The sequence below is a fragment of the Vulpes lagopus genome, chromosome 7 (genome assembly GCF_018345385.1).
Source record: "Vulpes lagopus strain Blue_001 chromosome 7, ASM1834538v1, whole genome shotgun sequence".
Classification (NCBI taxonomy): Eukaryota; Metazoa; Chordata; class Mammalia; order Carnivora; family Canidae; genus Vulpes; species Vulpes lagopus.
The window spans coordinates 17,153,046-17,170,072 of NC_054830.1; the positions used below are offsets into that span (position 1 = coordinate 17,153,046).

The window sequence follows — 17,027 nt, forward strand, 5'->3', positions numbered from 1 at the left end:
TTCTGCTCAATACAGACACATTGTAGGTCGGGGGCTGGTGCTAGTTATGAGGTGGGAAGCCACAGGAGCTCAGTATTAGCTGATGGGAGTATCAAAGCCCTACCTAGTTCATGGGCTAGGAGTTAGAAACCGATTTCAAAAGTAACAGTTAAACAGGGGTAAAAATGAAAAGAAAAAGACTGAAGAATTTTAATTTGCAGCTCACAGGTTTCCTAACATCAAGCCATAGAATGTAAGCTAAGTGCACTGTATAAAAGAGCTGTAGCGGCCAAAGGTCTCCAATATAACATATTTTGATGATGATTAGTGTGTATCTTATTATAAGTGTATTTTTAAGATTGATCCAGCTCTTGTGGATCAAACTACAACCAATAGTCAAGAAAAGTCAAAGGAAATTCACTCTTCTTTTCTGCTGTTGGAGATGTTATATGGCAGATGGCCCTGGATTTGTATACATCCAGCAAGAACAATAATACCCTCAGAAATAATTCTTGTGACAAGAATTCAATCCTCATAGGAGCTCATCAAGGTGTTTACTGTGACTGTTTAGGGAATGCTGGGATCCACTTACCTGCAGTATCATTGCCTTCTATTCCATGATCACCGTTGGCTAGCCCTGTTGGTTTCGATGGAGCACCTGCAACAACCACAAAGGATAATTACTCAAGGTGACAGACAGCGACAGGAAACACAGATTCGACACTATCTAACCAGGTAGAATTCTGTTACTCTTCACAGCAGGAACTTAAAGCAGATAAAAATCTGTCTAAAAGTTAAAGACTCAATAAAAGGAAACCAGAAAAACAGAACAGAACAAAGTCATTCAACTTTATGATACTCAAACTCTACTCTATAGAACCACCCTTCTCAATAAGAATGCTGAAATCTTTAAAAAAAAAAAAAAAAAGAATGCTGAAATCTTTTCTGTTCTCTAAACTGTCAAAATTACCATTATATTCCATAAAACCATTATGAAGCACCACAGGTTCTGTATCTGTGATTCAAATCCAATGCTACAAGGGCACAGGACCATTTAAAACAACTCTCATGGGCAGCCCGGGTGGCTTGGCGGTTTAGCGCCACCTTCAGCCCAGGGCGTGATCCTGAAGACCTGGGATCAAGTCCCACATCAGGTTCCCTGCATGGAGCCTGCTTCTCCCTCTGCCTGTGTCTCTGCCTCTCTCTCTCTCCCCTCTCTGTGTTTCTCATGAATAAACAAATAAAATCTTTTAAAAAATAAAAATAAAAAATAAAAAATAAAAATAAAACAACTCTCATGGGACACCTAGGTGGCTCAGCGGATAAGTGTCTGCTGTCAGCTCAGAGCGTGATCCTGGAGACCCAGGATCGAGTCCCACGTCGGACTCCCTGCATGGAGCCTGCTTCTTCCTCTGTCTGTGTCTTTGCCTCTCTCTGTGGGTCTTTCATGAATGAATAAAATCTTAAATAAATAAATAAATAAATAAATAAATAAATAAATAAATAAAACCAAGTCTCACATAAAAAGTCCAGGGAGGGCATCATTATTGCTTCTGAGGGCGAGAATTACATGGTCACCAGTATCACTTCTGGAAGCAGAGAACAGTTTTTGGTTTTGTTCTTTAATATTAGTTATTCTAATAGAATACAGTTGTGCCTCATTCCCTAATAATTGAAGATGCTAAAAGCATCTCTACATGTGTTTTGCCATCCTTTTCTTTAGTGAACTGAATGGTCAAATTTTTTGATCATTTTCATTTGGGTTGTTTTCCTCTTGAGTGTTGAGGATTCCTTATATATTCTGAATACCAACCCTTTATCAGATGAATTCTACAAATATTTCCTCTCAGCTTGTAACTTGGATTTTCAATCTTTTTTTTTATTTTTTTATTTATTTTTTATTTTTTATTTATTTTTTTTTATGATAGTCACACACACACACAGAGAGAGAGAGAGGCAGAGACCTAGGCAGAGGGAGAAGCAGGCTCCATGCACCGGGAGCCCGACGTGGGATTCGATCCCGGATCTCCGGGATCGCACCCTGGGCCAAAGGCAGGCGCTAAACCGCTGCGCCACCCAGGGATCCCTCAATCTTTTTTTTTTTAAGATTTTATTTATTTATTCATGAAAGATATAGAGACAGGCAGAGAGACACAGGCAGAGGGAGAAGCAGGCCCCCTGTGGGGAGCCCAATGGGGAACTCAATCCAGGACCCCAAGATCATGACCTGAGCCAAAGACAGATGCTCAGCCACTGAGCCACCCAGATGCCTCAGATTTTCATTTTAACTTTATCTTTTGCAGAGCAAAAGTTTAAATTTTGATGAACTCTGGTTTTTCACTTTTCCCTCATGCCTTCTTAGGCTTTCAGTGAGGTATCTAAGAAATCTTTCTCTAGAGGCTCCTGGGTGGCTCAGTCGGCTGGGTGACCAACTCTTGGTTTCAGCTCAGATCTTAATCTCAAGGTTGTGAGTTCTAGCTCCACAGTGACTCCATGCTGAGCATGGAGCCTACTTAAAAATCTAAAAAACATGGCAGTGCCTGGGTGGCTCAGTCAGTTAAGCATCTGCCTTCAGCTCAGACCATGATCCCAGAGTCCTGGGATCAAGCCCTTCATCAGGCTCCCTGTTCTGCTTCCCCCTCTCCCTCTACTTGCTGTTCCCCTTGCTTGTGCTCTCTCTCTCTGTCAAATAAATAAAATCTTTAAAAAATAATATATTAAAAAAATTTTTAATATCATTTATTTATTAGAGATACAGAGAGAGAGAGAGAGAAAGAGAGAGAAGCAGGCTCCATGCTGGTAGCCTGACGTGGAACTCGATCCCAGGTCTCCAGGATCACACACCCTGGGCTGACGGCAGCGCTAAACCGCTAAGCCACTGGGGCTGCCCTAAAAATTTTTCAATAAAAAATTTTAAAAAGAAATCTTCAGGGGATCGCTGGATGGCTCAGCGGTTTAGCGCCTGCCTTTGAGCCAGGGCATGATCTTGTAGTCCTGGGATCAAGTACCGCGTCAGGCTCCTGGAGTGGAGCCTGCTTCTCCCTCTGCCTGTGTCTCTGCCCCTCTCTCTTTTTCTCTATCATGAATGAATAGATAAAATCTTTAAAAAAAGAAATCTTTGTCCAACCCAAGGTCATAGGATTTTTCTATGTTTTCCTCTAGAACTCTTATAGCTTTCAAATTTAGATCTCATACTGAGGCGTGTGATACATGATAAATTTTGTATATGATGTTAGATATGGTCTAGATTTTGTTTTGTTTTGTTTTGGTTTTTTTTTGAAGATTTTATTTATTTATTCATGAGAGACACAGAGAGGGAGAGGCAGAAATATAGGCTGAGGGAGAAGCAGGCTCCATGTAGGAAGTCCAATGTGGGACTCCATCCCGGAACTCCGGGATCACACTCTGAGCCCAAGGAAGACACTCAACCGCTGAGCCACCCAGGCGTCCCTAGATTTTGTATTTTTGCATATGGACATCTAATCACTCCTGTATCATTTGTTGAAAAGGCTATCCTTATTCCACTTAATTGCCTTTGCATCTTTGTTGAAAAATCAATATCCATCCATATTACGTGTGATCTATTTCTGGACTCTCTCTTCTATTCCACTGGCCTATAAATCTCTTCATTTTTCCAGTACTATACCATCTCGATAAGTGAATCTGTATAGTCTTTAAAAGAAGTAATGTAGGTCCTCTAAGTGTTTTCCAAAATTGTTCTGGTTATTGTGGTTCTTTTGCTCTTCTATATCCCAAATGAAATTGCACTGACTATACAGATTAATATAAAGATGTACAACCTTTTCTCAAAGGCTCTAACATTTCAGCGACCTGTCTAGTTCTGCAATCAACTTGCCAACCCAAGAGTTTCCCATGAGTCATTCTCAAGAAGCTAACAGGAGATATTTTTCATTAAGACAAATCAAAATCTAGAATGTATGCTACAAAAATATAAAATGCAAGATTTTACTTTGAAAGACAAGAAACTACACTATCCACCCTTCTGACTCCCACAAATCTGAGGCAGAAATTTTTCACATAAACTCACTGAAAAGATCTTTCATTCTGTTATCTCAGATAACAGAGAAAGAACTACAGAGAACACCCTAAAGAACAAGGGCAGCCCGAAAAGAGAATGCGAATTAACTGGAAGAAAAAGGAAATCAAGGACTGAAAGACAACAGACTTTTTTTAATTAAATACCCACTATGAACGAGGCACCATGCTGGGGCTTCATGTACCATGTTTTACTTACCCAGAGAGATACTAAACGTTCTAGCCCATATTTATGCCAAATATGGGATAGAACATGTTTGGCATAAATTTCCTTTTACTCCCACAAAGTAAACTTATAAAATTTATTCTTTCTAGCTCAAGAAAGAATACATATTTTTAAAATCTGCCTCATTTTAAAATGCAGATTGTAAAATAATAAAATAAGATGTAGATTACAGGAAAATGCAAATCACAAAAAATATCATCTTCTGGTCATGAGAGTGATAAAATCTTTTTAAACTTAATAAAAGTGACTGTTCGCAATAGTGTAAGAAAACAGTTAAAATCTCCTATACCACTAGAGGAATATAAATTGGAACATCCGTTTTGAGACAATTTGGCAGTCTATCAAATTTTGAAATGTTTAACTTGACAATCCATTTTAGGTATGTAGTTCAGAGAAAGACATAAAAGTACACAAAAATGAATGTTAATGAGATGTTTATTATAGCATTGTTTAAAAAGTAACAAATACTGACAGATTCTCTAAATTGTGAAATAATATGTAACTTTAAAACAAATGAAGTAGCTTTTCATGTACTGAAATGGGAAGATGCCAGGACATAGTAAGAAAAAAATAAAAGCAAATATGGCATAATACCCTTATAAAACACACAAACACACAACACATGCATACACACACACGATAACAGGAAAACTATTACTAAAAAAGTATGGCATCACATTCAAAGAGAATAAATATCACTCAGGGAGACAATGTTGATATAACAAATAGGAGACTTTTTAAAAAATTACCTCATTTCCCTCAGAAGGATAAAAGAAAACATCACACATCCATGAAATGAGAACAAGCCCCTAAACGAAGTGAATTATCTAATGACTGAGTAAAATCCTCTTCCAGGTTAGACAGTTTCCAGTTCGTTGCTCTCATCAAAATTGAAATAGGTCATAATATAGTTGTCTTCTGATAGGACACTGAAAATAATTTCTAATACTGACTTATAGAATTTTTAACATGCAACTCAAAGAATGGAGGATATTGCCATAATAAGACTTCCATTCCCACATACTTAACTATGTGAATAAACGTTTTTGGCTATTAAGTCTATTAAAACAATAGGAATAGGGGTGCCTGGGTGGCTCCATTAAGCATCCAACTCTTGATTTCAGCTCAAGTCATGATCTGAAGGTTCTGGGTTTGAACCCCACATCAAGCTCCGTACTCAGAGAAAATCTGCTTGAGATTTTCTCTTCTCTCTGCCCACCTCCCATTTGCACACACACTCTTTCTCTAAATAAGCATTTTTTTTTAAAAAAAAGCAATAGGATTGAACGCCTGGGTGGCTCTCAGTGGTTGAGCATCTGCCTTCAGCTCAGAGCATGATCCCGGATCCAAGAATCAAGTCCCACGTCGGACTCCCTGAGAGGAGCCTGCTTCTCCCCCTATCTGTGTCTCTGCCTCTCTCTGTCTCTCATGAATAAATAATTTTTTTTTAAAAAGGTAGTAAGAATAGAAATTACTAAATCTTCTTTCATCCTAGTAAAAAATAATGATCCAAAGATTCATGATCTGAGAAAAATATTATTCCTCATGATTAAGAAAAACATTTCCTTTTTTCAAAAAAAAAATTTATTTATTTATGATAGTCACAGAGAGGGAGAGAGAGGCAGAGACACAGGCAGAGGGAGAAGCAGGCTCCACGCACTGGGAGCCTGATGTGGGACTCAATCCCGGGGTCTCCAGGATCGTGCCCTGGGCCAAAGGCAGGCGCCAAACCGATGCGCCACCCAGGGATCCCCAAGAAAAACATTTCCAATCAAATTCAACTTTTATATGGTAATGATTTACCAAAAGTTGTAATATGTGATCAACTGTATACCACTAGTAACTATGATAATAACTCTTCTTCTTGATCAAGTTAATATTAAAAAGCCTTATGGTTACAGGAACTTTTTCTTTTCTTTTCTTTTTGGTTACAGGAACTTTTTCAATTAAACTTTAAGCTTACACACATACTTTGTTACAAAAATATAGTAACAATCAAGAAAAAAATTTTTTCAAGTATAAAAATGTACTGCACAAGATGAAAGTCTATGACAGACCCAGACTAGAAATAAGAGCTCAAGAAATCAAAAGAAGGATTTACATTTCCAATGATAAAGAACAGCTTGTTCATGCATTTTTAAAATAGATGATGAGGAGAATCAAAATGTTATATATTTAGAAGCATTTGGATACACTGAAAAGAGTGGTGTAACTTATTTTTATATGGCAAAAGTAAAACATTCTGAAAATGACATGCTTTACAACTACCACCTTTTAAATATCATCAACCTCCTGGTTGGTATCTCCAGCCCAGAACTGTCCTCTGAACTCCAAACTCCTATCAAGCTGCCTACTGCTCTTCTCAACTTGAGAATCTTCTATGCTGTCATGTAATTCATACTTGACAATTCCTGAAATTACCAGAATTTCTTATATTCCCCTCAAAATCTACTCTTTCTAGAGCCTTCCCAATTTTAAATATGGCAATTTCTTCCTTTCAGTTGCTCATGCTAAAATCTTGGGGCCATCCAGGATTCATTTTTTTTTTTTTTTCAGGATTCATGCTCCAAAATGTACAAGGAGCAGTTTGGATGGTATGGCATGGGCTACTGCAGGACAGGAGGGGGTTCAAGACAGAACAAGAGGAAAAGAACTGGACAGGTAGTAGAGGCATCTTTTTCAAAGGAACAGAAAAAAAGTAGTAAATGAGCTAGACAGCCAATTGAGACAGGATTTTTTTATTTAAGGAAAAAATTACAGTATGTTTGGTGCTGATGAATAACCCAGCTGAAACAACACAACTGATGAGAGAGAGAAGAGATAACTGCTGTAGCAGTATCCTGAGTGAGAGCACAGTTCACCAGTAACAAGTGTTAAGAGCAGAGTAAAGAGCACAGGAGAAGGTAGATATGTAGAAGACGTAGCAGGGATACCATGCAAGAATTTCTCTTCTGACTGAGTCTATTGGTTCTTTGTTGTAAAAGTCTTTGGCTGAGAATATGAACAGGAGAACAAGTGCTGGAGGTTGGAACAGAAAGAAGATGTGAAAGAGTTATCTAGGAAAGTAGAAAACTTCACAAATTCATATGAATTCATAGGAGAGTGCTCAGGTTCAAAGTTCAAGTTTTTAAACAAATGAAGTAAGACTGTCATTTACATTTCTCGAAAACAGTACTTACATGTCTAATAATTTTGCCTTGTGAGTTAAGTGAATCTTTGGTTTTGAAAAATAGCATCTGTAGGACATTAAATTAAGCAGAAAGTATGCAGCCATGAAGATGGAATGGTTTCACAGAAAGAACACACGGTTTAAAATCAGGAGATTTAGGTTCAGTTGTGGTCTGTCACTATTAACCAAATGATCAAATGCAACTCCCTCATGCTTTTCCTTCACAGCCTCCCCTGGAAAATGGGATAATATCTACCTTCCACGGTTATCATGAGGACTAAATCTAGTAATACTGGAGGCAGTACTCTTGCCAATTACATAGTGTTAAGTAAACCTTAAAAACCATATTATTCTCACTGTCACTGATTACAGATTGTTCAACTATAGATTGATCAACCTATAGACTAACTATACATTGATCACTACTAAATCTTTAACTTTGGGAGACCACTGAAATTAGCTTTTGCCTTATATAAAAATCTAGCTTAAGTGACATTAGTAGACTAAGTAATAATTGTGAGTATAAGAAATAAGCAACTTACTAGAATAAAATAAAAGCAAAACAAGGAAGTCAGAAGATAAAACAGAGACTAAGATTCGACATAACACCTAACAGTCTTAAAAAAAAAAAAAATCCAAGCCCAGGAGAAAATTCAAACAAACATTATAATATAAAAACAGTAAGTTTTATTTTTAAAAAAATTTTACCCCACCCCCCCCCAACCCCCAGGCGACACTGGGACCGCCCGGAGCACGTGGCCGCCCGGCCCCTATTTTTTATTTATTTTTTATTTTTTTATTTTTTTCCGCCCCCTATTTTTTAAATTTTTAAAAAAGATTTACTAATTTCAGAGAGAGATAAAAGAGTGGGAGGGGCAGAGGGAGAGAGAGTCTCAAGCAGACTGTGCTGAGCTGGGAGCTCAACCAAGATCTTGAGCTGAGCCTATACCAAGAGTTGGATGCTCAACTGACTGCACCATTCAGGCGCCCCAACAATTAGGTTTTATTTTATTTATTTTTTTAAAGATTTTATTTATCTACTCATGAGAAACAGAGAGACAGAGAGGTAGAAACGCAGGCAGAGGGAGAAGCGGCCTCCACGCAGGGAGCCCCACGTGAGACTCGATCTTAGGTCTCCAGGATCATGCCCTGGGCCAAAGGTGGCGCTAAACTGCTGAGCTACCCAGGCTGCCCAACAATTAGGTTTTAGAGTAGGAAAGAGGCTCACTGTGCATTACTGCCTACACCCTAATTCAAAAGATACAACACGGCCTTCGTTCACTGACTAATTCCTCTAGAGGAACACCTATCTCATGAAATGAGAACTTTCTCAGCTAAACACCTATAGCACTGAAAGCACTACAAATTTTTTAGACTTAATCACACACTCTGAGAAATATAAATATTCAAATTTACTGTTTTAAAATCTCTTCTCTTACAAGTGATTTCAGAGTCCCAGAGCTGGTAAGCCAATTTGGCAGAGAAGATTAGTAGCAAGAAGCTGAGAGGGCATGTGTGCTGTGAGAAAGACAGACACAGGACACAGTGAGTCACTCTGGGCAAATTGCGGGGGCCTGGGGGGGGTTCAGCATGATCTCAGTGCAAGGGCACCTTATTGTGAAAAAGTCAAGCTTGTTCCAACACTGCCCTCTGGTGGCCAATAAAGTTGGCTGCGATGCTCTGTGATAGAAGGCCAACCAACCAAACAAGAAACTTTGCAGTATCTAGTTATCATACTTTTGAGGACTTAAACATTGGTCTAAGTCCCTTGGACCAATGTTTTTCAATCTCGGGTGCTGTGAGGGCTTTTTTTTTTTTTTTTTTTTATGATAGTCACAGAGAGAGAGAGAGAGAGAGGCAGAGACACAGGCGGAGGGAGAAGCAGGCTCCATGCACCGGGAGCCTGATGTGGGATTCGATCCCGGGTTTCCAGGATCGCGCCCTGGGCCAAAGGCAGGCGCCAAACTGCTGCGCCACCCAGGGATCCCTGCAAGGGCTTTTAAAACACAGACTGCTGAGCTCCATACCCAGTTTTTAATTCCATGTGGGCCCAAGTGATAGGATACTGCTGGTCCAAGAACCACACTTTGAGAACCACTGTCCTATGTTAAAACATTTTATAGAAGCCAGTTCTTAGCCCTGAAAACCTTCTGAAATGCTGGGGAGAAGGGATCCTATCACTTCCACAAATAGAACTACCTAGGCACAGAATTCAGAAAAATTAAGTGACTTATTCACAAATTTGCCAACTATTTGTGTCTAAGGGTCAAAAATGTGCTAGATGCTCATCAAACATCTAGAACAATGTTTTGAATGAACAAAAGTCACAAAAATATTATTGTTTTGTTATTCACATATAAGAGAAAGGCATCTTTTGTCTCTCTGACATTGACAACAGAGCCATATAGAGCTGATAATAAACAATGATTGGGAAGGTAACATTTCTGAAGATGAAAAAAAAATCAATACATACATCCTGAAAAAGTATTTTGGGGGATCCCTGGGTGGCGCAGCGGTTTGGCGCCTGCCTTTGGCCCAGGGGGCGATCCTGGAGACCCGGGATCGAATCCCACATCAGGCTCCCGGTGCATGGAGCCTGCTTCTCCCTCCGCCTGTCTCTCTCTCTCTCTCTCTCTCTCTCTCTCTCTCTCACTATCATAAATAAATAAAAAATTAAAAAAAAATTAAAAAAAAAAAAAAAGTATTTTGAGAACGGTTTCCCAGGGTGACATTTTAGAAGTAGTATGACACCAGTTTTATTTCCAGGTATTTGGATATTTAGATGTTTTACAGGAGCAATAAGAAGATAAAAATACAGAAACAAAACTGGATGGGGTAAAATGGAAAAAAGTAGAGTGTATCCACAAAAAGGCCTAAAAACAATGACAGATACAGTAGCAAAAAGGATCCTTAGCACCCGTGCTGTGAAGTGGAGGGAGGCTTTGAGAAATCATTGTTTCCAGATCTGGGGCAGGAAAACTGTACCTTGGGGTGGCGGGGAAAGCAACTTTTCCTACTCTGATAAGTGTCATAAAAGCACCCTGCTTGCTTACCCCTTATTTTTAGGTTGAGGGCAATTAGGGTGGGCATGTGAGAGTTAAAAGAAATAGAAACATCACTATCCAAAGAGTTCTATTAAATGTAATCCATTCAACTGCCCTTCCATCACTTCTGAAGAAGCATCAAGAAAAAACATCTTATTTAGAACATTCTCCAAGCAAAACACAAACTTATCATTTGGGCAAAATCCATCAGTCTAATAATCTATAAAAATTAGACTCACTATAGAGAAGCCCCTGAGTTCACTGAAAGCTCACTCACTGCCTTAGATCTCTGCAAGACGAAATAAAAAATTTTTTTTTCCTTTCTTCTTCATTGTCTCCAGCCACCTCTCCTTCTCTGACTTACCCTTTTTTTAAAGACTTTATTTTTTATTTGACACAGATAGAGAGTGAGAACAAACAGGGGGAGCTGCAGGCAGAGGGAGAAGTAGACTCCCTCAAAGCAGGACTGCATCCATCTCAGGACTCTGAGATTATGACCTGAGCCAATGCAGATGCTTAACCAACTGAGCCACCTAGGCACCCCTCTCTGACTTACTCTTAACCAAACCTTCTACAAATAAGGTGATATAAAAAAAATTAGAAACTTATAATGTAGTTCTACTGTAATTATAAATTTTATATTCCTTTTTAACAGATTAATAAACAAATGTATGTGTACAGAACTCACTGATCCAAAATGATATACCGTAAAAATAAGGCTCCCTCCCACCCCTATACTCCAGCCAGTTACTTCTTTCTGAAGTAACCACTGTTACCAATTTCTAGAGTAATCTCCCTGAATTAATGAACTTTTTGTTAATAGTACTTAATTACAGGTAATTCACATTAAAAATATCAGAGAAAATTTAATAGTTTTTATAAGCAAAACAGTTTCCAAAAAACTTTCCTCTTCTGAGGTTGTTAATGATACACAAATCATGTAACCTAAGATGAAGCATAAGAAAATCTACTGATGCCATGTCATTATCCTCACCCACCTAAGTTGAGTCCCAGGTGGTGGAAGCAATGCACAGCTAAAGGAAAACAGAAAATGAAATCCAAAGCAAGACATGGCCCTCTAGATGGAGGTAAGCGCTGGCTCTCCTGGGTCAGAGCATGTGAGGGAGAAGTGCAGGGTGTAACACTAGCAGTTAAAAGAATTCAAAGAAAAAGTTTAATGACAGGCTAAAGGCTAAGTAGAAGAGTTGTATGAGAGTATAGAGTCCCTAGCATCCACAGACACAAGGGGAGTTCACACCCACTTGCAGGTCTGTCTGCACAGATGTTTACCAGATGCTCACAAGACTGTAAGCAGAGTGGGAAAGTCTCCTTCTGCAGACTTGGGACAAAGCCACCACTAAAGGAAAGGTGTGAAGCCCTGACAGCTCCCCCAACCTAGCCTGCCCTTCTACACTACACAAACAAAAGCTGAGCTGCTGTGGGGGAGGAGTGTCAAACCCTGTCAGCCCTAGGGCCTGGGTAAAAAGACCCGCTGCAGCTGGTGAAGAGTTTCAGAAGAAAATATCCAGGGCACCTGAGTGGCTCAGGTAGGTAAGCATCTGCCTTCAGTTCAGGTCATGATCCCAGGGTCCTGAAATCAACCCAGCATGGGCATTGGGTTCCCTGCTTAGCAGGGAGCCTGCTTCTCCCACTCACTCTGCCACTCCCCCCTTGCTTGTGGTCTCTCACTTTATCTCTGTTAAATAAATAAAAACCTGGGGGGGGGGGTCGGAGGAGAAGGGAGGAGAAGAGGGGGGAGGGGGAGGAGGGAGGAGGGAGGAAGGAAGAAGAAGAAAGAAAGAAAGAAGGAGGGAGAGAGGGAGGGAGTGAGGGAAGAAGAAGAAAGAAGAAAGAAGAAGAAGAAGAAGAAGAAGAAGAAGAAGAAGGATCCCTGGGTGGCTCAGCAGTTTAGTGCCTGCCTTTGGCCCAGGGCTTGATCCTAGAGTCCCAGGATCAAGTCCCACATCGGGCTCCCTGCATGGAGCCTGCTTCTCCCTCTGCCTATGTCTCTGCCTCTCTCTCTCTCTCTCTCTCTCTCTCTCTCTCTCTCTGTGTGTGTGTGTGTGTGTCTCATGAATAAATAAAATGAAGAAGAAGGAAGATGAAGGAAGAAGAAGGAAGAAGAAGAAGAAATCCTCCTTTGCCTTTTTTTTGGGGGTGGGGGGATGAGTTAACTGGGCATGTGATGTGATGAGCACTGATGACTTATGCAATTGATAAGTCACTGAACACTACATCTGAAACTAAGTATGTACTTACGTTGGTTAATTGAATTTAAATAGTAAAAATACATATTCTCTTACCCTAGGAGAGGAGCAGGAAGTCCTACCCAGAATCCTGCAGGATACCATCAGAAGACCCTACCACTGTAAGAGGGATATTACTGAGAAAGACTCAACCATGCACATAGAATTAAGCCTAAACCAGGACCAAAAACCAAAGATAACAAAACTCCCATCTACTTCCAGGCTAGCACTTTCTGATAAGGGAGGGGCCAGCACACATAGAAACAAACATCCTTCGGGGGCACAAGTGCACAAGGAGACCAAAAGCTAAGGGTGGAGCAAAAACACTGAGAGAAACCCTCCGGCACTCACCCCACCCCCCACTCTACACACAAGGAATACAGGAATTTGAAGCCAGTGCCGCACTGAAGACAGTAACCACAAAGCTGAAACTAGCTCAGCCCTAGCCTAAACTGACTCAACCCTTTACGTTAATTACCTAATAAGAGAGAAGACATGCCCACTTCCAGGCATAAATATTTATTATCCCAGTCACTACTGTTTTACATGTGAAGTTCCACATTCACTCAAAAATTAAGAGATGCAAAAAGTGCCCCCCAAAATACTGTCAAGAGACAAAACAATCAGACTGAGAAATTACCCAGATGTTCAGATTTACCAGACAAGAGATTTAAAATAATTATGAATACTGTTCAAGTCTATGGTGGAAAAAACTCAAAATACGCAAGAACAGATGGGGAGCCTCAACAGAGTCAAATAGAAGAAACTATAAGAGTCAAATAGAAATGCTAGAGATTAAAACCAGAAAAGATACTGAAGAATGCCACTGAGGGCTCCACATTAGATTTAATGGAACCAGGGGGAAAATATCCGAGAACCTGAAAATAGGTCAAAGAACCTGCCCAAATGAAACACAGGAAACAAAAAGAAGGAAAAAACAAAAAACAAAAACAAAAACAAGAGCATCCAAGAGCTGTGAAGCAATACCCAAAAATCTAATAAAAATGTCATTGGAATCCCAGGAGAAAAGAGAAAGAATGAGGCAAAGAAATATTTTTAAAAGATAACAATCCAAAAATTTCCAAACTTCATGAACCACATCAAAGCATGGATCAAGCTCACAGAACCCCAAGCAGTACAAATACCAAGATACCACCTAAACACAGCATATTCCAAATGCAAAACCTGAAGATAAAATCCTGGAGGCAACCACAGGGGAAAACAGGAACAAAGATCAAGATTATAACAGACTTATCACAAACTATCCAACTAGGAAGACTAATATTCCTAAATAAAAGAAAAAAGTCACAAAGAATAAACACCTTGGAAAGGTATCTTCCAAAACTGAATGCTTGTTTTTCATAAACCAAACCTGAAATAATTCATTGCTAAAAGACCTGTGCTATAAGAAATGTTAAAAGATGGGTGCCTGGGTGGCTCAGTCAGTTTGCCTTTGGCTCAGGTCATGATCTCAGGATCCTGGGATCCAGTGCTGTGTTGGGCTCCCTGCTCAGCAGGGAGTCTGCTTCTCTCTCTCTCTCCCTCTGCCCCCCTCCTTGCTCATGCACTTGCTCTGTCAAATAAATAAATAAAAATCTTTAAAAAAAATGTTAAAAGAATTCTTTCAGTCATTAGGAGTATGGTGCTAGACAGAAACCTGGGTCTATACAAGGAAACAGGATGCCCAAGATGATAAAAATGGGAGTAACTGTAAATGGTTATTTCTCATATTTTTAATCTAAAAGGTAACAGTCTAAAGCAAAAAAGAGTGACAATGTAGGTTACTAATATATGTAAAATTAGACAAATTGGAAGAAATTAAAGATATACACTGTAAACAGTAGGTCAAATATAAAACAAATTTTATCTAAAGACTTTATTCATTCATTTTTTTAGAGAGAAAGAGAGAGAGAGAAAACATGAGCAAGGGGAGGGGCAAAGGGGGAGAGAGAGGGAGAGAATCCCAAGTAGACTCCATGTCCAGTGCAGAGCACCATGCAGGCCCAATCCCATAACCCTGAGATCATGACCCAACTGGAAACCAAGAATCAGATGCCCAACTGATTAAGCCACCACAGTCACCTCAAATATAAAATAAATTTTAAAAGAAATATATATAATAAGCCAATATTGAAGTTAAAAACAAAATCATAAAATACTCAATCCAAAACCTTTGTGAGAGAGAAGGAAAAATAAAATGAACAGATGGAAGAAATAGAAAGCAACTAGCAAAATGACAGATTCAAATCCAACGATATGAATAATCGCATTAAATATAGTCTAAAATACCAATAAAAAGACAGAGACCTTCAGATTGGACAGAAAAGCAAGACCCTTCTATATTGTGTCTGTAAGAAATCCCTTTTTCTTAATAAAGAAATGCACTGAAAGTAAAAGGATACAGACAGATATACCATGTCAGGGAGGCCTGGGTGGTTCAGTGCTTGAGCATCTGCCTTTGGCTCAGGGCATGATCCCAGGTCCAGGATCGAGTCCCACAGCAGACTCCCTGCAGGGAGCCTGCTTTTCCCCTCTGCCTATTTCTGCCTCTCTCTGTGTGTCTCTCGTGAATAAATTTTAAAAATCTTAAAAAAAAAAAAAAAAAAAGATATACCATGTCAACACTAAACAAAAGGAAGCTGCAGGGATCCACGGTGGCACAGCAGTTTAGCACCTGCCTTCAGCTCAGGGCGTGATCCTGGAGTCCCAGGATCAGACCCTGCATCAGGCTTCCTGCATGTAGCCTGCTTCTCCCTCTGCCTGTGTCTCTGCCCCTTTCTCTCTCTCTATCATGAATAAAGAAATAAAATCTTTTAAAAAAACAAACAAAAAATAAAAGGAATCTGCAATAGCTATATTAACAGGACAAAAATGAGACTTCAGAACAAACAATATTACCAAAAATAATGAGATACTACACAATGATAAGAGGGTCAATTTATGAAGAAGACATAACAATCATGGGCGAAGGGGATTAAGAGTATACTTATCTTGATGGGCACTGAGTAATATATGAAAGTGCTGAATCACTATATTGTACACCTGAAACTAATATAATCCAGTATGACAACAGATCTTCAAAATACATGAAATAAGGGATCTCTGGGTGGCGCAGCGGTTTGGGGCCTGCCTTTGGCCCAGGGCACGATCCTGGAGACCCAGGATCGAATCCCACATTGGGCTCCCGGTGCGTGGAGCCTGCTTCTCCCTCTGCCTGTGTCTCTGCACCCCCCCCCCTCTCTCTCTCTGTGACTATCATAAATAAATAAAAATTAAAAAAAAAAATACATGAAATAAAAATTGGGAGAGGGGAACCCTGGGTGGCTCAGTGGTTTAGTGCCTGCCTTTAGCCCAGGGCGTGATCCTGGAGTCCCAGGATCGAGTCCCATGTCGGGTTCCTTACATGGAGCCTGCTTCTTCTTCTGCCTATGTCTCTGCCTCTCTCCCTGTGTGTGTCTCTCTCATGAATAAATAAAATCTTTAGAAAACAAAATAAAAATTGGGAGAATACAAAGGATTCAAAAGAAACAAATCCACAAAATTCTGTGGAGACCTCATCTCTCCCTCTCAGAAATCTATTACAAGTAGATATAAAGTCAGTAAGGATACAGAAAACCTAAACAACACTACCAACCAACTAGACCCAACTGACATAAAAAGAGCACTCCACACAGTAACACCATCATATTATTTCAGGTACTCAAAGAACACTGACCATGAGAGGCCGTATATTCTGGATATAAAGTAAAACATGACAATCAGAAATGAACAGAAATTTCAAAGGATGTCTTCTGACCACAACAAAATTAAACTAAAAATCAATTATAGTAAGATACTTGGGAAAATCTCCCAATTTTGAGATATTAACATATTTCTCAATAACCCATGGCTCAAAAGGGATTCAGAAGGGAAATTAGAAAACATTTTGAACTGAGTAAGAATTATAAACATAACATACCAAAATCTATGGGACACACTATAATACCATGATTAGAGGGAAGTTTGTTAACATTAAAACCTTATTTCAAGGGCAGCCCCGGTGGCGCAGCGGTTTAGCGCCGCCTGCAGCCTGGGGTGTGATCCTGGAGACCCAGGATCGAGTCCCACATCGGGCTTCCTGCATGGAGCCTGCTTCTCCCTCTGCTTGTGTCTCTGCCTCTCTCTTCGCTCTCTCTGAATGAATAAATAAGTAAATCTTAAAAAAAAAATAAAAAATAAAAAAAATAAAACCTTATTTCAAGTAACTGCCAGAGAAGAGGTGGTGAGTGGGCAAAATGGGTGAAGATGGACAAAAGGTACAAATTTCC

At 39.6% G+C, this 17,027-nt stretch overlaps 1 protein-coding gene across 13 annotated transcripts in view; it reads right to left on the reverse strand.

Moving 5' to 3' along the window:
• MAP4 (microtubule associated protein 4) overlaps positions 1 to 17,027 on the reverse strand; it is a 139,747-nt gene that overhangs the window by 113,622 nt on the left and 9,098 nt on the right. For all 13 annotated transcript variants that reach the window (XM_041761897.1, XM_041761907.1, XM_041761906.1 and 10 more), the window contains exon 3: positions 572 to 637. In XM_041761897.1, the coding sequence (XP_041617831.1) occupies positions 572 to 637 (66 nt within the window). The remainder of the gene's footprint in view (positions 1 to 571; positions 638 to 17,027) is intronic.